The 25,261-nt window shown below is 40.7% G+C and overlaps 1 protein-coding gene across 2 annotated transcripts in view; it reads left to right on the plus strand.

Moving 5' to 3' along the window:
* THADA (THADA, armadillo repeat containing) overlaps nucleotides 1–25,261 on the plus strand; it is a 438,429-nt gene that overhangs the window by 337,770 nt on the left and 75,398 nt on the right. For both annotated transcript variants that reach the window (XM_027865188.1, XM_027865189.1), the window contains exons 32-34: nucleotides 20,567–20,955; nucleotides 21,563–21,687; nucleotides 22,550–22,622. In XM_027865188.1, the coding sequence (XP_027720989.1) occupies nucleotides 20,567–20,955; nucleotides 21,563–21,687; nucleotides 22,550–22,622 (587 nt within the window). The remainder of the gene's footprint in view (nucleotides 1–20,566; nucleotides 20,956–21,562; nucleotides 21,688–22,549; nucleotides 22,623–25,261) is intronic.

Below are 25,261 nucleotides of genomic sequence, written 5' to 3' on the forward strand. Positions count from 1 at the left end.
ATTTAATTTTGTTTCTGAAGGAAACTGGGGAGAGCTCAGCAACTTCCTGGCTTTTCTCCACCATCTTGGATCTGCCTACTAGTGATTTCTTAAATGCCAAATTATATGGTCTTTTTTCTGTCCTCATCTTTCTCAGCCTAACTATTGGGTTTATCACTTTTGACCACCTTCTCTCAGATCGTCTCTTCTCTGCATTTTCAAAACACCCTTCTCTCTTCACTCCCTCCTACGTGACTGTCCAGTGAAGCTGGAAAGTTAGTTTGGAGTCAGGTTGTTTAGAGCTTTCAAGGCTAAAACAGATGAGTTTATATTTTATCCTAGAGACAATAGGAAACCTCTGGAGTTGATTAAGGGAGTCACATGATCTGATATTCACTTAAGGAAAATTTCTTTGGCAGGCATATGCAGGATCACCAGTTGCAGTGCAGAGAAACTTGTGGCAGGGAGACCAATTAGGAGGCTGTTATAATAATTGAGGAGTGAGATATTGAGGGCCTGATCTGTGGTGGTAGTTGTGTGAATGGAGAAAAGGGGTCAGATGCAAAAGGTGTTGTAAAGGTAGAAATGGTAAGTATTGGCAATTGACGGGACATGTGGGATGAAGAAGAGTGAGGAATTCAGGAAAGCACCAACATTATGAACCTGGGAGACCACAAAGATGGTGACAGATTTCTGATAGAAATAGGGAAGTTTAAGGGCAGCTAGGTGGCGCAGTGGATAGAGCACCAGCCCTGAAGTCAGGAGGACCCGAGTTCAAATACCGCCTCAGACCAAACACTTGACACTTACTAGCTGTATGACCCCAGGCAAGTCACTTAACCACAATTGCCTAAAAATAAAAAAAAAAAATTCTAAAAAGGACATAGGGAAGTTTATAAAGGGGGCAAAGTTTGAGGAGAAAAGAATGAGTTCAGTTTTGGATATGATGAGTTATTTTGGAGACACCCAGTGTGAAATGTCCAATAGGCAATTGGTGATGTAGGACCAAAACTTGCAAGGGAGTCTTCTTGTTGTTATTCAGTCATTTCAGTCATGTCTGATTCTCTGTGACCCTATTTAGGATTTTCTTGGCAAAGATACTAAAGTGATTTGCCATTTCCTTCTCCAGCTCATTTTACAGATGAGGAAACTGAGGCAGACAGGGTTAACTGACTTGCCCAAGATCACACAGTAAGTGTCTGAGGCCAGATTTGAACTCAGGAAGAGGAATCTTCCTGACTCCAGGCCTAGCACTCTATCCACTGCAACCACCTCACTTTCCATGGAGGGTTGGGGCAGGGGGAGTCTTAGGATTAGACATATATGCCTCTGTGATCACCTTCTTAGAAATGATAGTTAAACCTGTAAGAACTAATAAGGTAACCAGGAAAGAGAAGGGAGAGAGGGATCATGTTTTTATTAAGCATCTTCTACGTGCCAGGTACTGTGCTAATGTTTAACAACTATTATATCATCTGACTCTCATAACAACCAACCCTGGGAAGTTAGGTTCTATTTTATTATCCCCAGTTTACAGTTGAGGAAACAGAAGCACACAGAGGTTAATGGTAAAGGAGAAAAGAGCGAATGATATAACTCTGAGGAAAGTCCCCAGTTAGTGGGTGTGATATGCACAATGAGCTACCAAGGGAGACTTAGGAGGAGAACCTGAAGAGAGTAGAATCATGAAAACAATAATAATGATAATGGTAATAGCAGCTGGTACTTTATATATAGTGCTTTAAGGTTTGCAAGTGTTATCTCTTTTAATCCTCATAACAACCCTGGGAAGTAAGTGTTCTTATTATCCACATTTTACAAATGAGGAAACTAAAGAAGATTAAATGATTTGCCCAGGGTCACACATTGAGTGTCTGAGGCTGGATTTGAATTCAGGTCTTCCTGAATATGTTTATATATATATGTGTGTATATATATATATATGTGTGTGTGTGTGTGTGTGTGTGTATGTGTATGTATGTATGTATGTATGTATATATGTAAAGTCATTCTATACGTAGTTCTACTTATCAATTCTTTCTCTGGATGCAGATAGCATCTTTTATATGATCATGATGGAATACTACTGTGATATAAGAAATGATGAGTGAAGGCTTTTTAAGGATGGGGAGACAGGCATGTTTAAAGTCAGTAGAAAAGAAACAGTTGATAGGGAAATGTTGACATTTTGTTTTGTTTTTGGTGAGGCACGCGGGGTTAAGTGACTTGCCCAGGGTCACACAGCTAGTTAAGTGTCAAGTGTCTGAGGCCAGATTTGAACTCAGGTCCTCTTGACTCCAAGGCTGGAGTTCTATGCACTGCGCCACCTAGCTGCCCCTGAAATATTGAAATTTGAAGAGAAGGAATGATTATGTATAAAATCTGCAGAAAAATGGGAGGAGATGGGATCAAATGCATCTAAGTACTGGCCTTACTAAGGACAAGGACTGCCTTTTTGTAAGAAAATAGAACAAAGGAGGAGAGAATGGGAGGAGATAAAGAGAATGGGTGATGAGGAAGCTCATGGTCTCAGTTTTTTCGTTAAAGAAGAAGGGTCCTCAGCTAGGGGAGGGAAGCGTAGATTTGGAATAGCTTCTGTAGGGAGAATTGAGGAGAAAAAAAGGAGTACTGTATGGTAAAATCCTAATACAGTGGCTTATTGTCATTGATGGAGAAAGAAGTTGGTAACAGCAATCTTTACAAATGTTTTCCACTTTGGAGATCCTTGTCCAATGACCAGTACATCCCTGACTCTCGATGGACTTTGTCCATTGGAGATACTTCTGGAAAAGCCTGAATCATATCAGCATTAACACTCACTATCTAAATTGTATCAAATGACAACAAAGGAATTGTAGAAGAATGAACTCTTTGGAGAGGCAATTAAAGAACCAATAAAACTGGTTTTGATCATGCATCCAAAGGCAGCACAAAACTTCATTTCATGGGACATCGGAGAAATATATCTCATATTGCAGTGTTCTGGATAACCATTTGCACTATGAAGACAGATGCAGCTCATGAGCCAGCAATATTATTGCAGGGACTTGGAGGCAGAAAAAGTCTCCAGAGTGTTGGTAAGACCCTCTAAGTTACACCGACATACACATTACTGTTTGGTGATTTCAGCATAAAGGTGGGCATTAGAAAAGATAACAAAAAATTATCTTCAAGACTAAGAAATGAGAGAGGTCAAACACTTGCATACAACGTAGAAGTTTTGTGCATATATAGAATAAATGTTTTGTGCAGAAAAGAGTCAGAAGCCTCTGGTCTTGGTATGCACAAAATAACATCTGTGAAAAAGGAAATTTATTCTATTCTGAGAAGGAAGGAAAGAAACAAGCTTTTAGTAAGTGCCTACTATGTTATAGGCACTGTCCTAAACACTTTACAAATATTTGATTCTTACGATAAAGTAGGTGCTGTTATTATTTGCATTTTATAGCTAAGGAAATTGAGGCCAAAGGTTAAGTGACTTTCCCAGAGTTACATAGCTAGCAAGTGTCTGAGGCTGGATTTGAACTCAGGTCTTCCTGATTCCAGGCCCAGCACTCATGGGAATCATTTCTGAATTACATATCAGCATAAAGCCATTGACTTTTTACAGCAAAAACAAAAATTAGTGACAACTTCAAACTGCCCTGTTTAAACCAGCTATTCCCATGAAAAGCCAACGTGTCCCAGCAGCCTTCTTGAGTCCCTCCTAGAATGTCCATTTTGTGGAAGCGCCCAGGTTAGCCATGCTTATCCTTTCATTCCTCTGCTGACTACTTCTGATTCTCTAGACTTTGCCACCAAGTCCTGATGCAAGTCCTGATTCTCGCCACCAACATTTTAGCATCCTTTTCTGTGTTGTCTTCTCCTCTTAAAATATAAGCTTCTTGAGGGCAGGGGCCGCCTTTCTCTTTGCTTGTATTTGTGTTCCCAGCAGTTAGCCCAGTGCCTGGCGCATAGTAAGTGCTTGATGACCTGACTTGCAGTAAGTCATTTCCTTTTTCTGGGTCTCTGTTTCCTCTGTAAAATTGGCTAGAAGATATTCGACGTCCCTTGAAGCTTTTCCTCCCTCCCTTGTCTGCATCTTCTTTCCTATTTCCAGAGTCCTCAGTGCCCTCAAGATCCCATCCAGAGTTCCTAAAAAGCATCCCTCCTGTAGCCATAGAAGAAAGCGGTGTGACAAACATTTACGCTGAGGTTTTGGAAAATTAATATCTGGATGATTTTTATTTTAAAAGATGAGCCTAGGAAGAGATTACTTACTCTAAAAGACTGAATTTATGACAGGAGAATTTAGCAATAACAGTAGCTGGTATTTGCCTAGTATTTCAAGGCCTATAAAATCACTTTACATACAAAATCCCATTTGGTCCTCACAAAAACCCTCTGAAGTATATTGTACAATTTTCATTGTCTCATTTTATAGAGAAGAAACTGAGGTTCCAGGAGATTAAATGATTGTCACAGCCAATTTTATTTAAAAAAAATTTTTTGTGTTTGTTAAGCACCAAATAAAATTAGCATTTTTTACACAAGTAGAAAAGAAAAAGATGAAACTGCACATCTCTATGTAGAGCTTGTTTTTCATTTTAAGTATATAATAAATTTAACATATGCTTTCTTTATTATTATTATTTTAATAGTATTTTATTTTTTCTAATTACACATAAAGATGAATTTTAACATTCATTTAAAATATTTGAGTTCCAAATTTTCTCCCTTACCTCTCTCCTCCCTAAGATGTTAAGCAATTTTATATAGATTATATATGTGTAATCATATAAAACATATTTCCATATTAGTCATTTAACATATACTTTCAAAGCTGTCCTGATTGTCTATGTTTCCTTTTGACCTTCCTTCAGTTTTTTTCTGTGCATTCTTAATAAATGCCCATTTACTGGCTGACTTTTTCTTTTGGGCAACCCTGTTGATAACCAACCTCTCCTAAATCCCTCCACTCTTTGGGAAAAAAAAAGAAAAAGAAAACTTTTGTAATAATTATGCATATTCCAACAAAACCAATTCTCCCACTGGCTGTGTCTGAAGAATGAATAGTTATCCCTTCCATATCACAACTTCTCCCATCGCAGTTTTGATATACGTCGGCACAAGAAATTAAATGGGAATTTTGGGGAGTTTAGAAACTGAGAAATGCATAAAATATATGTATAGTATCGTATAATATCAACATATTTTATCTTTTAATACCATAAATATACACAATTTTTTAAGTTAAAATATGACTTAACCCAAATTTTACAATAAGGTACTGTAAATACCCCATAAAAGAAAAAGAAGAAATTCAAACTTCTTCTCTGGTATGAAGGAAGGGCCAAAAAATTTTACCTGGATTTTTCCAGATCAAAGGGGTGCTGCACCCCAAACCCTGGTAATGCAGAAGAGATAACTGTGTGTCTTGAGTTTATCACCTCTCTGTTAGGTGAGTAGTATCAGCAGTGGTCCTCTGAAATGTGGTTGCTAATCATTTTATTGATCAGAGTTCTTACGGTTTCAGAGTTGTTTTTCTTTACCCTGTTGTTCTCATTGAACTAATATTTCTCCTGGTTCTACTCACCTCCTTTGACTGTGTTAGTCCATACAAGTGTTCCCAGGTTTCTCTGAAACCATCCCACTCTGTGCACATAGCCAGTTTTCCTAATCTGCTTCCAAGTCTAGTGCTCTTTCCAGTATACCAAGGGGAAAAGAAGAGATTTGGGGATGGAGTGGACTTTCCTATACTCCCCCTTCAAATCATAGCAGGCAAATGACCTTTCCCCCACCCCCATTCTAAGGAAAGGCACTTTTCTGGTGCTGGGGAAATGTATAATAAAAACAGTGAAGAGCGATAGAGAGAGAAGGTGATTAGAAAAGCTTCAGACAGTGGTGTGTTTGGTGTAATTTGAACTTTCATCTTGGTACTTCCCAACAATTTTGAGGTTTCTCCATCACCATTAACTTGTTTTTCTCTCCCATTTCAAATCATTAGTTTGTTTGGGTTTTAAAAGCCATTTAAAACCACAAGGACTCTCAGTCCCTGATTCCTTCCCTCTGCTGGATCTAGCTGTCACCATTTGGTGTATCAGTTACTCCAAGAAGAAAATTATAGCCTCTGAATGGGATTGGTGGGGGTGGTATTTGGAGGAGAGGCTTGTAATTGAAACAGTGAGGAGGCAGGCTGTTCCCATACTGGTCTGGGACTGGAGACACAAAAGGAGAATTTTAGAAACTTTCTGAAATCCTAATTGGTTACCACTTGAAATTCCAGTGCTGCCATGTTTCTATGTGGAAACAACATTGCTTCTGGGCTAAAGGCTTATTCCCATTTGAATGAATGAATGAAAAGAAGCATTTATTAAGCACTTACTATGTGCAAAGCATTGTACTAAGCACTGAGTATACACATAAGAGAGTAAGACAGGCCCTGCTCTCAAGGAGTTCACATTCTAATAGGAGAGAGAACACACGTGAAAGGTTTTAGCAGCAAGTCAGATGGAAAAGTCCCATGATCCTTAGGATATATCTGCAAAGCAGATAATGTTGTTGTTCAGTTTTTTTTTTCCATCATGTTAGACTCTTTGTGACCCCATTTGGGGCTTTTTTGGCAAAGATACTGGAGTGGTTTGCCATTTCCTTTTCCATCTCATTTTACAGATGAGGAAACTGAGGCAAATAGGGTTAAGTGACTTGTCCAGGGTCACACAGCTAGTAAGTATCTGAGGTCAGATTTGAACTCAGATCTTCCTGACTCCAGGCCCAGCACTCTATTCACTGAGCCACCTTTCTGTCTCCAAAGTTAATATAACCTTTTATCAAAAAATGTTAAAATCTTTCCTCTCTTCCCTGTTTGTTCCTAATAGCTAATAATTTTTAAATGTCTATGGCATTTAAAGGTTTGCAAAGCACTTTAGAAGTATTATCTCATTTTATTCTCACAGTAACCCCAGGAGGTAGGTGCTGTTATTACCCTTATGTTACAGATGAAGAAACTGAGCCACACGAAGTTTAAAAACTTTCACAGGGTCACGTGGCTACTTAAATGTCTCCGGCTGGATTTGAACTCAGGTCTTACTGATTCCAGGCCCAGGCTTCACCGCCTACCTGCGTGTTCATACATCTGTACATATCCATGTGTGGACAGTAGGAATTCACCTGCTTAATCTACTCCTAACAATTGCTTGCAGTGTCTACTTATTTATGACCAAGATGGAATTCAGTGATGCGCTCATAGATTTAGAATCATAAGAGAATTGGGAGGTCATATAGCCCTACACCCCATTTTACAGATTAGGTAGCTGAGGCCTACGGAGATTGTGACTTGTCCAAGATCACAGAGAAGTCCTCAGACTCGAACCCCCATCTTTCCACTGTGCCTTGCTGCCATCATTGCCTTTCTGTCTTGGGACTAACTTGGTCAGTCAGTGATCATCTCTGAAGCATTCAGGATGGTGGACCAGGTGCCAGGACCTTCTGGAAGTAAAGGGAGCTGACCCTGAACACTCCATGAGCTTCCCTGGCTGAGCTTCCAGAGTTACACTTTTCCCAAGGCTCCTGCCGCTTCTTCTCCTCCTCTTCCTCATCCTCTTCCTTCTCTCCCCTCTATCATTGTTTTAAAACTAGGACAATTAACTCTTTTGTTTAATGTAGTTTTCATTTATGATTTCTTGAAATATAGCTCTGAAAAACCGACTTTGATAAAGCCCATTGGGATTCAAATGAAGCTACTTGACTATACCTTTAAACCCAAATCAGCCTGGCTTTCACTGATTGGCCAATGATAGGTCCCAGCCCAAGCCTCACTTGCTCATTGTTTGAGTTTTGACGGCTCAGAGTGAGGTAAACTAAAATTGTTTCTGTTCTGGCCAAAAACTCTGAGGGTCTTGCCCTTCCAGAGTTATTCTTTTGTCAAAGCAGACTAGGCCATCTTTTGCCTCAGTTCTCACCTAGCCTTTAATTACTTGATGGACTTTGCCTCAGACAGACTGAGACCTGGGAAAGACCTTAGTTTAAAAAGACCAAGGTCTCCCACTGAGTCCTGGGCTGTCGACAATTGTCCTGACCTATGATTTGCCCCGGACTCTGATAACTCTGGAGGGGAGAGTGAGGCTGATGACTTTGCACAGCTCTGCCTCACTTAAATCCAATTCACTTGCAAGTCAAGACATCACCCTTCTGATGTCATTGGGCCTCTTCCACGATGAAGGACGAACAGCATTTCTCTAAAGGACAGTGTGATACAGTGTAGTTCAAGGCTAGAATCAGGAATAGGTAGAATAAGGAAAGACAGGGAGATAGAGAAAGAGAGAGAGAGAGGAAAGTTGAGGGAGGGAGGGAGAAAAGAAGGGAGGAAGACAGGAAGAAAAAAGGAAGGAGCATTTATTAAACACTTACTGTCCGCCAGCCACTGGGCTAAGCTCTGAAAATACAAATACAAGTTATCAAAATAACTCCTACCCTCAAATAGCTTACATTCTAATGGGGAAAAATGAGGCATAAAGGAGAGTTGGAATAGAGGGGAGATAGAGGGGTATGGATAAGGTAGCTAGTGAAGAGAGGGAGAATTCTGGTCCAAAGATAATAATGCCTACAGTCCTTAACCTCACAGGTAGCTGCAAACATGAAATGAGATAATTAGCCATGTGAAGCCATTTGTAAACCTTAAATAAGCGCCCTGTATGTGTCTGTGATCACTGAAGGTTGAGCGGCCCCTTGGGCCAGTGGAGAGAGGGCCAGCCTTGCAGTGTGGAAGCCAGCTTCTGATACATAGTAGGTGTGTGACCATGGGCAGGTCACTTAAGCTTCTCCCTCAGCACTTCAGGTGACTCTATGAGACCATAAATTACAGTCTTAGAGATAGATCTCTATCAGAGAGGAAATTTCTATGAGGGTGAAATAACAGGTTGGGACTAGGACCCCACTGAAGGACTTTAATCCAGGAGAGGTTGACAGGCCCCAGGGAGGGAGGAGTACTCATTGCCGTACCCTCCAACTACTCGAATATTTTAATTGCCTGTGTTCCTGTTCACTAACAAGAGCTAACAGCACACTGAATGACTTAAGGGTACACTGGGGGGACTCTGTCAGGCAGTTAATGGAGAGAAGGTGGGGCCACTTAACAGAACCAGACACTTCTCTCCTTTTAAAATTTTACCTGCAGCCACTTTGCAAAACACATCCCAACACCCTGCGGTTTGGTTGGTGTGCATTGCGGTTTCTTTGTTAGTTGAGATTTATAGTTCAGATGCAGTAGTCTTGCCAAGCGCAATAAACATTTTGTTTTAGCTGGAATGTGAGCAACTGTTTTTATTATCATTATTTTGCCTCTAAACATCTTAAAGTGATCGGCATTTGAGAACAAAGTCAGTATCTCTGAATACTTCTTCTCAATGCCTGGCCAGTGGAATTTGTAGATCGGGTTTAAGATTAGGAGGCAGGCTCCCATTTTATACTGCTTGTATTTAGGTAATGAAGGTTAGAATAGTAATGGAAGCCTTCCCATAGGGCAGCTTAGATGTTGGTAATGACTAAATGGCAAAGGTCTTTGAGCAACATTAAAAAATGCCCTGTATTTAGGACCGCCTAAAGCTTGAATAATGTATGTGTGTGTGACAGGAATGAATATAAGGTCATTGATTTTAATGATATTTTAACTTCCTTTACCTAAGTTGCTAGGAAGCATAGCCAGACAATTAACAGAGACTAAAAACATTGGCAACTTACAAACACCTGCTTTGATTATTTGGTCTAATGAGGTTAAATTTAACCAACTCCATCTGAATAAATTAAAAACAATTCTTATCTTTTCATTGGGTCATAAATTTTATCAGCCCAGGGTGCACATGTATTTAATGCAGTACAGTTGGTACCATTCTTTCAGCTCTGCTCAGGAGAGAAAGGCAAATAGGAAGCATATTTTTAGAAGCCTCTGAGCCTGTTCCTGCAGTTAGGAAATTCCAAGGAGATCCAAGCTTCAGTCTCATAAACTTTGCTGCTTTTCCTTAAAAATCTGCCACCATTTCAAAGGCATCTTTGTGTTTCTTTTTTCCGAAGGCGTCTTTCCCGAAGGCAGGCAATAGTGAGCCCCCAAATAAGCACCAGATTCCTGGCTTCTGTAGTTCATTCATTCACTCAAAGAGCATTTATCAAGTACCTGTAACATGCCAGACACTGTGCTAAGCTCTGGGAACATAAATACAAAAAGGAAACAACTGCTGCCCTCATGGAGCTTACAGTTTACTGGAAAGAAACAATACGTACACAGATGGGTGCGTATTAAATTTATATAAGTAATTGCAAAACAATTTCAGAGAGAGAAGGAAAAGGGAACTAATGATGAACACTTTGCTTTGGGAAAGGGATCTTTGCAGGGTGAAAAATAGGAGAGGATATAATTGTTTGGTTACCAAGTTAATGTTGAAATGAACCCATTCTTGGGAATATGATATCTAATAGGAACTCAGTTAAAAAAACATTGAGTTTTGATACTGAAAGACTCTTGGAGATCATTTGATCCACCTCTTTCATTTTCCAGATAAAGAAAAAACAAACAGTTTCTGTTCTCAAGGAGTTCACAGTCTGAAGTACTAGTAGATGTCAGAGTTGTTTATTGACATGTTCTTACCACCCTGAGAAAAGTATTGGAAGTAATTTGATGAATTTTTCTTACTGAGATTAGATTTTTTTTTCCTTAAAGTTGCTGTTTGTAATTCAGGGGAAGTGAATATCCAAAAAGAGAATCAGCAATGAAAGTCTTGGCTTCAGTTATCTATCCATAAATGCACAAAATATAGGTAATAAACAAGTTGAACTAGAGAACCTTAATGCAGGAGATTACTTAATGAAGTCAATTTGGCTTCATAAGAATCACTGAGATTTGGAGGAAGTTGATGGTACATGGATAAAACACCAGGCCTGGAGTCAGGAAGGCCTGAATTCACATCCAGCCTCAAACACTTACTAGCTCTGTAACCCTGGGCAAGTCACTTAATGTGTTTGCCTCAGTTTCCTCAACTGAAAAATGGGGATAATGGTAGCACCTACCTTTGAAAGTTATTGTGGAGATCAAATGAGGTCATAATTATAAAACATGTAGGAGGCACTATATAAATATTGGCTATTATTAAATAAATAATAATTTACTTGATGGGGTGGCACTCATAACTGGAATATGACTATTGAATGGGTACACCATTCAAAAACAACAGACTCGATCAGGGATGGGGAACCTGCAGCCTTAAGGTGGCTTCTAGGTCCTTAAGTGCAGCCTTTTGACTGAATCCAAGTTTTACAGAACAAATCTGGTTCAAAAGGCTGCACTTAAGGACCTAGAAGGCCATATGTGGCCTTAAGGCTGCAGGTTCCTCACCCCTGAACCAGATAAAAGGAGCTGTTGTGTGGAGGTGTATCTTAAGATGAACTCATATGAAACAAGCCAGGAAGCATGTTCAGAGTTCATTTGGGTGGAGGTAAATGAAGAGAGAAGGGTGTTACTTACAGAGTGTACTACAGAGCAGCCAGCCAGAAGAATGAAATAGGCAAATCACCGGACCTTAATTTCCTCACCTGTAAAATAACATGAGCTCTCTTTGAGATCTAAAACTGTGATTCACAGGAACAGTTCTGATACTCTGCGAGAAGAAAAATGAGTAGCAGAGACTGTACTACTTCCTTTCTGCTGCTACTGTTTTTAGAGCTTGATAAGCTCTGTCTGGGATGCCAGAGAAAGGGAGCGGCGGGCCTATGAAAACTTAACGGTCTAGTAAGAGAGAAGACGTTGACAAATGAAACAATTTAAGAATAACAAAACGCTGAGTGTAATTAAGTGCCAGAATTCAGCTATGGTAAGTTTTGTGGACAGGGAAGGATTAGCAAAATGGAGTTATAAGATAAGAAACTGAGGCCTTGAAGAATGGAGTATTTTTGGATAGGCACAGAGATACAACACTGAAAAAAAAATGACTATTGTGTTGGCAAAGTAGATGGAGACCCAGGAAGAAAGGCTAGAGAGAAGAGATGACCAGTAGTCTGAGGTAGAATTGTTTGCAGTGCTGCTAATAATTTCATAAATTTATGTAACACTTTCAAAATTACAAAAGTCTTTTTTCTACACTCCTTAACAATGCTGTGGGTTTGGTAGATGCATGATTTCATGGGGGTGAATACTCTCTCCACTAATACTCTTTCCACTAATACTGATCACAGTCTTTCCACACCTTCATAGATGGTTTTGCTGCTGTTCAGTGGTTTCAGTCATGTCTGACTCTTCATGACCCCGTTTGGGGTTTTCTTTGCAAAGATACTGAAGTAGTTTGCTATTTGCTTCTTCAGCTTATTTGACAGATGAGAAAACTGAGGCAATCAAGGTGAAGTGACTTGCCCAGGATCACACAGCTAGTAAGTGTCTGAGGCTAGATTTGAATTTAGGAAGGTGAGTCTTCCTGACTCCAGGCCTGGCACTCTATCCACTTTGCCACCTCACTGACCCTGTTTTGTGAGGTAACTGTGGACCTTCCCCCCCCCCAAAAAAATCCATCATTTGGTGACCAGCCTTTAGATGGTGAACTTCCCCAAATTTAACCAGACTGATCTTTGGAGACTATAACATAGCCTGTCACTAAACTCATACTTGAAGTCTTTGCAACTTATGGTAGGACTTCGGTGGATATGAAGTTAGTAATAAAAATACTGTTATTTCCAATTAACGAATGAGGTTAGGACATTTGTTCAAAGCCACCTGGGTATTAAGGATTAGAACTTGACCAAGCCTTAGTACTGGGGTTGGCTCTGTCCAAGCCCACATCTTTTTTCTCACCCAAGAGTCAAGGAGAATTTACTCCATGCTTATGACTGCCTCAATGTTAGATCTGTGTTCCATGTTGGAGATGGCCTTAGAAAAATAAGCATCTTTTTTTTTTTCAGCTGCAGGCTATACCTTGAGCTAATAATTTCAACAAAAAGTTATGTAAAGGAAACTAAGGAAGGACTAGGACCACTGACCACTAGTAATGGACAACCTGGAGTGTGCAGAGCTCCTCAGCTCTTCCATTTCTTCTCTTTTCTCTGACAAAAGGAATGACCTTTGGACTGGAAAGGACAGAAGAAAAATGACTAATCAGAAGTTGAGCTATGTAATAAGAGTATATAAATAGCTTGATTCTTAAACTCATAGAAAGGCTGCTAGTGAAGAGCAGATGCCACACGCGACTGCTTTGCTTTTGTCTCCAGTTTAAAGAACAGAATTTATACCATGATCTCCAGAGAGCCGATAATGTATGATAATGAATGACTAGAAAATTTCAACTCTAGAGTTGGGATTTGGGTTCAAATATTGCCTCTTCCACCTTACTGTCTATGTGACCTTAAGCCAAGAGCTTCTTAACCTGGGGTCCATGAAGTTGGTTTTTTCTAATTTTTTATAATGATTTTAATATAATAGATTTCCTTTGTAACCATGTGTAGTTTGTTTTCTACATTGAAAACATTATTCTCTCTATATATTTCCCCAAACTGCCAAAAAAAAAAATGGTCCACGACACAAAAAAGATTAAGAACTTCTTCCTTTAACCCCCTTGGCTCTTAGTTGCCTCAACTATGAAATGAGGAAATTGATCTAGAAGGCCTCTGTGGTCCCTTGCAGTTTACAGTCTGTGGTCCTATGAACCTTTCATATTATTATCCACAAATATTTTCAGTGCTATCCCAGGTCCTCCTCCTGTATGCAGAACCCTGCTGCATTGGGTACCCCAGAGAATCCAAAAGAAACTCAAATTTAATTCCCCTTCCAGCTCTTGGTAACTCTTCAGTGGTCTGTCAGGCCAGAGAAGTCAACTGTGTTTTTACTTTGTGACCTGACAAGGCACTTTTGAAAAAAGTCGTCTTACCAATTCACTTTCTTTCCTTAGCAACGAGAAAAAGAGGCTGTCTACTTCCTGATTATTAGAAAGGCAGTGAGTTACAGTGGATAGGCAATAATTAGAGAAAGGTAACCAGGGCTTTGATCCCCATCACCCAACATCTATGTGGAGCTGTCTTGCTTATTATCATGGCAGCCCATGGACTGTTGTTGCCACACCTCACAATCCCCTGCTGGCCTGCTCTGATGCTATCCCAAGAGATTCATTGCCATAGTATCTCTCTTTTTGGACCCTCATTCTGGCCTACCTCTGTAAGGCCCTACTGTGACTACTACATCTGTGGTCATGCCATACTATGTTGCCACCACTCAATGCTCCCATTGAAATGAACTGACTTTGCCCCAGGTGAAAGAATTCATAGTTATCAATATGGATACAGCACTGGCCTTGGAGTCAGGAAACCTAAGTTCTAATCATACAGCAGATCCTGTGTGACCATCAGCTGGTCAATCTCAGAGCTTCAGTTTCCTTATCTGTAATAACATTCACCTGATCTACCTCATAAGGTTGTTGGGAAGAAAGTGATTTGTAAACCTTAAAGTGCCACATAAATGTTAGTTATATCGTAGGTTACATTATCCCATTTAGGAAACAGCTGAGAATGAGATGGAGTATTACCTATATGAGAGTGAGAGAAGGCTGGGAGAAGTCCAGAAACCTAAGCCTGAGAGAAGTAAACCAGTGGCTGTCCAAAAGCCCCTCCGCCCACAGACTCCCCAGAGTGTGCCGTGCCAAGCAGGGATGACTAGAAGGGTCCACTTTAGGGAAATACAAGGAAGGAGTTTTTCCTAGATAACTAGAAGCCAAGGTTTTTATTATATCGACTGTCATCCAGCCAATAGCTCGATTTTGCTCTCCATTTTGTTCTATGACTACTCTTAAAATAATATGTAGTTCATTAAAAATTACACAAGCCAGATGTGAAAATCTACAAAGTTTGCAAAGTAGTCCTTTAGTTGGTTAACACACATTTAGTAAGCGCTCACTATGTGCCAGTCATTGTGCTGTGTACCAGGGATGCAAAGAAAATCAAATACCTAGTTCCTGACGTCAAGGAGCTCACCTTTTAGTGGAGAAGACAGCGTACAAATAATTATGTACATACAAAATATACACAGACCAAATGGAAGGTGATCTCAGAGGACAAGGCACTAGTATCTGGGGGGATTGGGCATGCTATATAAGGTGGGGTTGGAATTGAGTCTTGAAATAAGCCAGAGGAACTAGGAGACAAAGGCAAGGAAGAAGAGAAATTAAAATAATTTTTGGAATTAGCCTAGTTACTTTGTTGGCAAATAAGAACTTGAATTGTATCTGGTTAGAATTTTGTCAGTTAACATAGAAAAAACATAACTGGGACTGGGGTGCCACAAATTCCCCCCCTGCTCCCCACTTTATTTGCCAATAGCAAATCTAGCCTTGAGTTCTTGTGCAGCCTCCTTTTTTTAATAGGAAGAATATAAACTTAAATAACTTAATGTGCTCAACTCTGAATTAGCCTCATAGCCTCACAACATTGAAACATGATGGGATTCTTTCTAAAAATGCTTTCTTTCCTAAGAGTATGTGGGGATTATTTTTAAAAGAAACTTGCCAATATTTGAAAAAAGTCATTTAATCATCTTCTGGAGCTCCACTTGGGATCTTAACTTTAGCTCTGTCTCATAGAGGGCTTTGAATACCAGTAAATGAAATACCAAATGCTAAATGAAATGCTTCCTCTCTCCCCATTCTACCCCATTCTCCCCATTTGCACCAATAAGTAAAATCACTTTCTCTTTTGAGAAACTGGTCTTCACATGCTTGAAAGGCCATAAAGTGGAGGGGGATCTACTCGGTCCCAGAGGGTAAAATCAGGACTAGTGACTGGAAGGTTGCAAACAAACAAAGATAGACTAGATAATAAGAAAACATTGCCTAACAATGAGAGCTTTCTAGAAGTCATCACGAAGGCCAAATGACCATGTGTTGGGCATGGTATAGAAAAGATTGTTTTTCTAGATATATTGGACTAGATGGGTGGCCACCGAAATCCCTTTTGACCCCAGAATCCTGTGATTCTTTGAATCCTCGTTTCGTGTTGATTTTTCTAAGTCCTTAGAAGGATCACCGTGGCACCTACTTCTAGACTTCCAGTGTTCTTAGGCAAAACAGTTGACACCAATGTGGTCAGTCTTGGACCTGCCTGAGATAGTGCTGGATGCCTAGGTCAGGATTGTGATGTGAGGCTTACTGACCTTGTTTCTCAAAAACCCATATTCCTGGCGAAACCTGTCACTGCCCGGTTGTAACAGCACATTTGTTAAAGGGAAGATACACAGTTGTTATCATTGAGCCCTTGGTTGGATTTTATCACTTTATCAAAGCATACCTTATAATTCACAGGTAGATTTGAGACACTTACAGCAAGATCTCAGCAAAAAAAAAAAAAATCTTCTCTCCTATGGGTTTTCTCACTCATTTAGAGAGCTACAATCATAATTTGTTTCCAATTAAAAGAAAACCATTTCCAGAATAGAAAGAACTTTTAGGCAAGTAATGCAAGGACGCGAATGAAATTAGATGAGGGCAAAAAAATAAACTCGCCCTTGGGTTTTTGGGAACTACGGCAAATGTGGCCTGTCTGGTCTAGTCACATCTTTGGATTCTTGACCACAGCCATGTCACTCATCCCTCACCCCAGTACAAGTAACAGTTTATGGTAGGCAGGTCTTTCATTTAGAGTTTTATTTATTCGCCGTCTGGGTACGAGCAGCGAAGGTGGGCTGGCAAGTTTTCTATATTCATGGAAAAGTTCATGATTTAAAGTATGTGGTCCCCCAAAGCTAGACTTTGTCTCACCAGTACAAAATGGCACAAGTCAAAACAGACTACTGTCCATGTGGCAGGCCCTTACTCACAGCTGATGAATATTTATTAAACCTGTGTCTGTTAATCAGTGAACATTTATTAAGTGCTTATTTATTAAGAGAGGAGAAAATATTCTGGAGCAGTCAAGAAGGATGAGAATTGAGAAGAGGCCATTAGATTTGGCCATTATGAGATCATTGGTGACTTTGAAGAGAGTAATTTCAACTCACTAATGAAGTTTGGAACCAGATTGCAAAAAGTAAAGAAGAGAGTGAGAGGAGGGCCAATGGGGCAAGTGTAGATATTTTCTCAAGATGTTGGGCAGAGAAAAGCAAGTAAGATATAGGATATTAGCTAGTGGGGATGGTAGAATCTAGTGAGAGATTTTTGGCTTTGGTTTGTTTTTTTTAAAGATGACAGAGATATGAGCATTATTTGTAGGTAACAGGAAAGAAATTGCCTAGGTATTTAGGAAGAGATTAAACATAACCGGGGTGGGGGGGCAGATGCTTATGGGGGCAATCTGCTGAGGAAAACAGGAAGGGATGGAATCAAGTGTCCTTGCAAAAGAACTGGCCTTAGGGAAGAAGGCCACTCCTTTGTTAGACACTGCAGTAAAGGAGGAAATAGTGGGAGATAAATTCAGGGAGTTATAAAAGAAGAAAACTTTTTTCCCCTTGGAAATAAGGGAGCTTGTCCTCATCTGAGAGGGTGGGGATGGGGAGTACTGTGGGAGACTTGAGATGAAATCTAGAATAGTTCCTGCAGTGAATGGGATGTTTTTGTTGTTGTTGAGGGTTGAGTTGTTTCAGTCTTATCCAACTCTTTGTGACTTCATTTGGGGTTTTCTCAGCAAAGATACTGGAGTATTTTGCCATTTCCTTCTCCAATTCATTTTACAGATGAGGAAACTGAGGCAAACAGGGTTAAGTGACTTGCCCAGGGTCATACAGCTAGTAAGTGTCTGAGGCCAGATTTGAATTCATGAAGATGAGTCTTCCTGATGACTCCAGGTCCAGCACTCTATGCACTGTGCTGCCTAGCTGCCCCATAATCAATACTTTCTATGTTAAGCATTATCAGTTTTTGTTGTGGTTGACCACCTAGCTGATGTATTTAGAGTAAGTTGGAGATAACCTCAGAGGGAAGAAAAGAAGAAAGGTCTGTTGAAGGCCATCGGCAACTTTCCCAAGTCTAGTTTAGAGAATACTGACTGCATTGTCCGGTACCTTTGTGGACAATCTAGCTCACATTTATTGATCATTCAAATGGTAGAGATTTTAGAAAGGTGTATTTTTCTGGCACTCAAGGCCCACTTTGAGAACATATCTTTACTATAGTTCCTTGGAGGCAAAGCAATGGAGAGCCTCCAGGGACACAACCTCAGACATAAGTTTGGTTAGCTTAGTGTTGGGCCACAGCTCATTCTTGGCTCCCTCTTTGACCAGTCTGCATTCCCTCAGCTAGATCCCTGGTTCCTGCCTACTGCCCGTAGCCAGACCAGGGTCATGTCCCACTAGAGTTCTTTGTTCTCCCAGGAGTACACAAACAGTACACATCGTCCTAAGACCAAACCTGGACTTTAGGGAAGACACCTAAACTCACACACAGGGACACCCAGAACCGTGCTGCTGGTGGCTTCCTCACCCATAAGGGTGCTATTTACATGACCTTGAACTCTGAAATTTCTCTCCTTAATCATAACCTTCTGTCATTACCTTTTTGTCCTCTGCTCCACTCCACTAAGCCTGTTTTTCGTCCTTGTTATAACTTGTACCGCGCTTCTCTTGACCACAGTGGGGCTGCCATTTTGCTCCTTTCACAGTCTTGACCCCGTGTTTCACCAGTTCAGCTCTATGCTGTCCTCCACCTTTGCCTTTCTTGCCCTTCCATCTATAACTGCTCATGCCATGCCAAACTCCAGCCCTGGATTACCCCTACCATCTACCTTTTCCACATGCACACTAATGAACACTCATCACTTTACTGTGTAAGTTGTAGCCACTGAAATTTGTTAGCTAATATTACCTGGGCCCTCACAGCTGCAAGGCAGTTTATTTTTCCCTGATTGACTTTATGACACTTCACGGAATGGCCGTCTTAAAAACCTTTTCTCTCTTCAAACTCCCTATACCATTTCTTCTCCATTCCCCCTTCCCTAAGGAATTTGCTTCCTACCTTACTGAGAAAATAGAACGCATCTGCAGTGAGTTCTCTGTTGTCCCCTACTACATGCTTTGGATGTCTACTACATCTTGAGCCTGGAGTTGGGAAGACTCATCTTCCTGAGTTCAAATCTAGCCTCTTACTAGCTGTGTGACCCTGGGTAAGTCACTTCACCCTGTTTGTCTCAGTTTCCTCATCTGTCAAATGAGCTGGAGAAGGAAATGGCAAACCACATGGGTATCTTTGCCAAGAAAACCCCAAATGGAGTCACAGAAAGTCAGACAATACTGAAAATGACTGAACAACAAATAGATCAAACCCTCTGCTTGATGCTACTCTGTCCCATCCAGTCACCTACCTCCTCAGTGGCATATTCTCATTCTCTCTCTCTCCTGCCCCTCCCCCCTCCCTTCCTTCTCTCTCCTTCCCTTCTCTTTTCTTCCATCCTCCTTGTTTTTTTTTTGTAATCTACTGCTTCCTCTCCTACTGCCAATAAAGTTTCCCAGGTCACCCCACCCTTTAAAAAACCTTGACCCTGTTATCTCATCAAGGTATCATACTGAAATTATCTACACTTGTTACCACTGTTTCCTCATCATCAGATCATTTCTCAACCCCTTTCAGTTGACTCCACTACTCTTCTGACCTTTTGTCTCCAAGGTTACCAGTAATCTCTTAACTGCTTAGTTGGATGACATCTTCTCAGTCTTTATCCTATCTGATATCTCTGAAGCTTTTGACACTGTTGACCAGCCCCTCGTCCTAGGCCAGGGGTGAGGAACCTGAAGCCTTGAAGCCACGTGTGGCCCTCTAGGTCCTCAAGTGTGGCCCTTTGACTGAATCCAAACTTCACAGAACAAATCCCTTTAATGAAAGGATTTATTCTGTAAAACTTGGACTTGGTCAAAAGGCTGCACCCAAGGACCTAAAAGGCCACATGGGGCCTTGAGGCTGCAGGTTCTCCACCCCTGTGACCAGCCACTCTCTCCTCCATTGGCTTATGTGACACTGCTCTTTTCCTATTCTGTTCTCCGTATCTGTACAGATGGAAATTTCGAATGAACTAGTGTCTTTGAATTTCCCAATTTAAAATGTCTTTTTCCAGATATCAGATGCTACGACACAATAGCAAAAGGTTCAGATATCCATTTTTTTCAAAATTATCTTCAGTTTTCTTCAAAATTATTATCTCTGGCCACTTTACTTGAATAAACATTTATTAAGTCTTGGAGAAGAAAATGGCAAACCACTCTAGTGTCTTTCTCAAGAAAACCCCAAATGAAGTCACAAAGAATCAGACATGACTGAAAAATGACTGGACAACAAAGCTCCTACCATGTGTTGGGCACTGTGCTAAGCACAACCTTTATACTTAAATAGACGTTTCATTGTTAAAGGGCCCCTCATGTCTAAGCCATCCATATGGAATCAATTCAGGAAAGACATTTGAAATGCCAATGATGTATTTCCAAAGCCATAAGTTCTGCCCCTCACCTCCCTCAGTCTCAGTTTCTGCATCTGTAAAATGGTGAGGTTGGCCCAAGTGTCCTCTGAGGCCCCTTGCAACTCCAGACCTATGATCTTCTAAAGGGAAGGAGGTTCTGTTGCATTCTTTCAGAAAGGCAGTAACGTCACTTTTCCTTGTGATTTTTGCTTTTTAGGTCTCAAAATCCTTGGCTTCTGGGAAGAGGTTGGCACAGTCATCTCTGAATCTGAACTAAAAACTGGAATCCCCTATTCCTCTGCCATCCCTGGTCTGATCCAGTATTTGCAGAGCCTCACCAGACTGGTGATAGCCGCCATGTTTGCCACAGCAGCTGACCCCAGTGAGAAGACGAAGGACGGTCCCATCTCTCTCATTCAGCTGTTACGGTCTGACTTCCCTGAAGTACGCCTGCTGACACTGGAAGCCTTGTTGCATTTGGTGACACCAGCAGTCCCAGAGCAAAAGACAGGAAAAGAGAGAGGCCCCCTGCCCTCCCTCCCTGATGTGGGGGAGACGCTCTTGAAGATGGCCGTGGAAGAAAAGCACCAAGAGTGCTTTGCCAAGGTTCCGTCTTTGTTTGGTTACTGTCCCCCACATTCCTATCCTTCCAGTTCCTGTAGAGTCCACTAGGATGTTGTTGCTTTAAAAGTAGGATGTAACTCAGGGGCTCCTTATAGGCCAAGGAATGGAGTACATTGGATTTAGTGTTCGTAGGGCAAGGACAACATCGCTTGAACTCTTTGTATGGTGCCCAGGGTGGCTCTGTGATCCCAGAAGCATTTACTAAAGCTGTCCACTGATAGTGATGAGGGGACAGCAATGAAGTACAGAGGAAACCCCACTCTGAATTAGATCTAGTATATGTGAAAGATTGACCTGTCTGGCCTGGTATGAGGGAAATTGCCCTAACAACCTGGAGATCTGGGTTCTAATCCTAGTTCAGCATAACTTTAGGTCAATCATTGCCTTTCCCCATAACTCAGTTTCCAATCTATGATTCTAGGATAATATTCTCCACCTTTCAGGAGGGTAGTAATCTTAAAATGAGACATAAGTAGCATATCAGTGCAAAATATTATTATATGAGAACTGACAGACTTCTATTCACTCCTCCCCATGCTAAGTAATTGTTTCTTCTTTCATGAATTTTGCTTCTAATTTATATTTATAGGTTTTGAAAATTCTCCATTGCTTGGATATCAGCAGGTGGCTTCCTCTGACTGAAAGTTGTATCCACCAGACCCCAAAGGAATTCTTGAGCTGGACAATGAGTGTTGCAGATGCTTCCAGTAAAAGGTCTGGTCCTCTGACTGCTATTGCCTGCCATCTCCCTCTCTCCCTTTTCCTCTCCCTCTTCTTCCCCCTCTCTCTCTCCCTCTCTTCACCTCAGTGGCTTTCCTTCTCCTTTCTCCCCCTCTCTCTTTCTCTATCTCTATCTGTCCCTGCCCCACTCTCATTTTATTGACACTTTTCATTTCTGTTTCTTACACCAACTTGAGACAGCTAAATGGTGTAATTGAGAGCACGTTGGGCCTGGGAGTCAGGAAGACCTGAGTGCCACTTCAGACATTTACTAGCTGGATGACCCTAAACAAGTCGCTTAACCTCTGTCTGCCTTAGTTTCCTCATCTGTAAAATGAGGATAAAAATAGCACCTGCCTCCCACCAGTTGTTGTGAGGATAAAGTAAGATGATATATGTAAAGCAGTTTATTAGCCTTAAAGTACTATGTACATGCTAGCTATTATTATTAAGTAAAAGGATTATTTTATTTGCTGACTGTTAATAGCATAAGAGGCAGTGTGGTGTAGTGAATAGAGAGCCAACCTTGGAGTCAGTGAATAGAGTTAACCCTGGATTTAAGTTTTGCCTTTTGACACATACTGGCTGTGTGACCTTGGGCAAGTCACTTAACCCTCAATGCTCCAGGCATCTCTCCAAGGTTATAAATTTCAGTCAGTAGGTCAACTCACGTTAAGCTCCTGCTATGTGCCGGGCAGAACAGTTGCCAGTCTGCATTTGGAGAAGTTCCTTCATTGGGAGTTCCCTACAGCAGTGAAATCACTGGTCAAGACAAAAAAAAGGTTGAAGTAGACATCTAAGTTCATGAAGCACCTGACTCACTTTACGTTGTATTCTCTACCATTTTTTCCCCCAGAATTAAAATTCAGAGTGAAGCTCTGAGGCTTGCCTCCAGACTGGTCACCCACCACGTGCAGATGTGTGCAGAGGTAAGACTGGTCCACTTCCTGCTTGGGGGGGGTCACTTTGGTCCCCTTTCAGTAAAGAAGAGCTGTCCCCAAGGGAAAGACGTGCCACAGGGTAGGGAACGTGCAGCCTCGAGGCCGCGCCTTCTAGGTCCTCAAGGGCAGCCTTCTGGCCGAGTCCAAGTTTTACAGAACAAATCCTTTTATTAAGGGGATAAGGAGAATTGTTCTGTGAAGTTTGGATTCAGTCAAATGGCCGCACTAGAGGGCCACATATGGCCTTGAGGCCGCAGGTTCCCCACCCATGGAATGGGGATAGTTTCTCTATGAATTTTTTGAGCATAACCAAAGTTATCCATGTCTGTGTCTCCATTCTGGGGGCATGTGCTTTCAGTTCATGAGGCCTGCCCACCCACCTGCCAGCATCCTTCACTAAAATTCATCTCTCACTCTCTCTCCTGGGAAGCCAGACCTGGGAGTATTGTGGGATGCAGCTTAGTGAGTTTAGGGCATTGACCAAAGCAAGAAAATCTGATGCTCTAGATCAGAGATTCCCAAAGTGGGAGATACCGCCCCTTGGGGGGCACTGAAACAATGAGGGGGCAGTAGTAGCCTCAGGTACAATTGGGGGGCATTGAGTAAAAACAAGGGGGTTGGTGGAAGCATAAGGAAAGAAGAGAAGATAAGAAAACTTTGAGAAACCATTTGTACATGTTTCATCTGTTGTGTAACAGTTAAAGTCATAGTGATTACATTATTTTCCCAAAAACACACAAAATGCAAGTTATAACCATTCAGTTGTCAAGTCCACCAACAGGTCTTAACAAGCAAATGTTTGCATTATCAAGTCCAGCATGCATCTGCAGGAATATGTACATGGAATGACTTGTTTACAGTATGATACTATATGGTTACATGATGCAATGTTGTGTCATCAAAATTTCAATGCAGGAAAAAACCACAAATTTACAATAAATTATTAAATTTAAGATATGTCATTTTAAAAAAATATATATTTTTAAACGACACATATTTTCCAAAAAACCTTAAAGGGTTAAAAATTTCCGGGGGGAATTGAGTAATTTTTTTTTAAAGGGGGTGGTAAACCAAAGAACTTTGGGAACCTTTGCTCTAGTTCAAGTATTTTACCACACCCCACCCCCTTCCTGTGGGTCTGAGCACGGGCCAGGCTGAGTCTTGCATACTTCAGAGACTGACCATCCACTGGGGTACCAACATGATTTACTCATGCTGAGCAACTTCCTGTGCTGATACCTTTAAACAAAAGAGAGATTTGGGGTGGGTGGGGAGGAGCAACTTAGAAATATTATTACAAGTGAATGTCAACCAATGAGATGATGCCATAGTCATTACCAGCCGACTGACTGATTAACCTCATCTGCCCTGGTGATGACAGGATGTTATTCACTTTAAGACCTCAATTCTTCTGTGCTTGAGTTAAATCACTCATATAAAAAAAGGAGCTGTTTTCACTTGGTTTATCTTGAAATCAGATACTATATTTCATATATTTTTATGCCATAGGCACTACTATTGCTGAGTGAAGTTTTTTGTCTTTGGTCAGGACCTTTGATTTCACTGGTATCGAGAACACCTTTGCTAATGCAAATAGGCAGCTCACCTATACTTTATATTCTTAAAGAGTGGTTGATTTGCCCAAGGTCACACGGCTAGTATGTAGAACCTACATCTTTTTGTAAAATATATTTTCATTTATTTCCTTAAACTATTTCCCAATTATATGTAAAAGAATTTGAACGTTCATGTTTTCAAGTTTTGTGTTCCAAATTTTCTCCCTCTTCCTGCCCCTCCCCCGCCCCTTAGGAAGACCAGCAATATCGTATTGATTACATGTGTGAATTGATGCAAAGTATATTTCCATATTGCCCATGCTGTATTAAAAAGGAACAAGAAAAATAAAGTTTAAAAAAGTCTGCTTCAGTCTGTACTCAGAGTTCATAAGTTCTGTCTCTGGAGGTGGACACCATTTTTCATCATGGATCTTTTAGAATTGTTGTGGATCCTTGTCTTGATAAGAGTGGCTCAGTCTTTCACAGCTGATCTTCCTTACAATATTGCCATTCCTGTGTACAGTGATCTCCTGGTTCTGCTCACATCCCTTTGCAACAGTCATGTAAGTCTTTCCAGGGTTTCCTGAAAGCATCCTGCTTATCATTTCTTATAGCACAATAGTATTCCATGACAATGGTATACCACCACTTGTTCAGCTATTTCCCAGGTGATGGACATCCCCTCCATTTTTTCAGTCCTTTGCTACCGCAAAAAGAGCTACTATGAATATTTTTATACAAATAGATCCTTTTCCTTTTAGACCTACATCTTTCTGACTTCGAGGCTACAGTTTAACTCTAGGATTACACAGGGAGTTGGCAAATGGCTTATTATGTATTTGTATTTTAGCTTTTTAAAAAGACTCAAGGTAAAGAAAAAAGGTTAAAAAGAAAAGACTCAAGGTTAAAAAAAACCAACATGTTAAAAATTGTGTTTATGTGCAATTGGGAAAAAATAAAATATTATTAAAATTTTTTTTAAAAGACTCAAGGTAGATTTTTTTTTTCCAGTTTGTGGGGTGAAAAAATAAAAGTAATTAGTAGTTAGCTTAATTCAGCAAAATCCCCTCT

Source organism: Vombatus ursinus, unplaced genomic scaffold, assembly GCF_900497805.2.
Source record: "Vombatus ursinus unplaced genomic scaffold, bare-nosed wombat genome assembly UNPS02014778.1, whole genome shotgun sequence".
NCBI lineage: Eukaryota > Metazoa > Chordata > Mammalia > Diprotodontia > Vombatidae > Vombatus > Vombatus ursinus.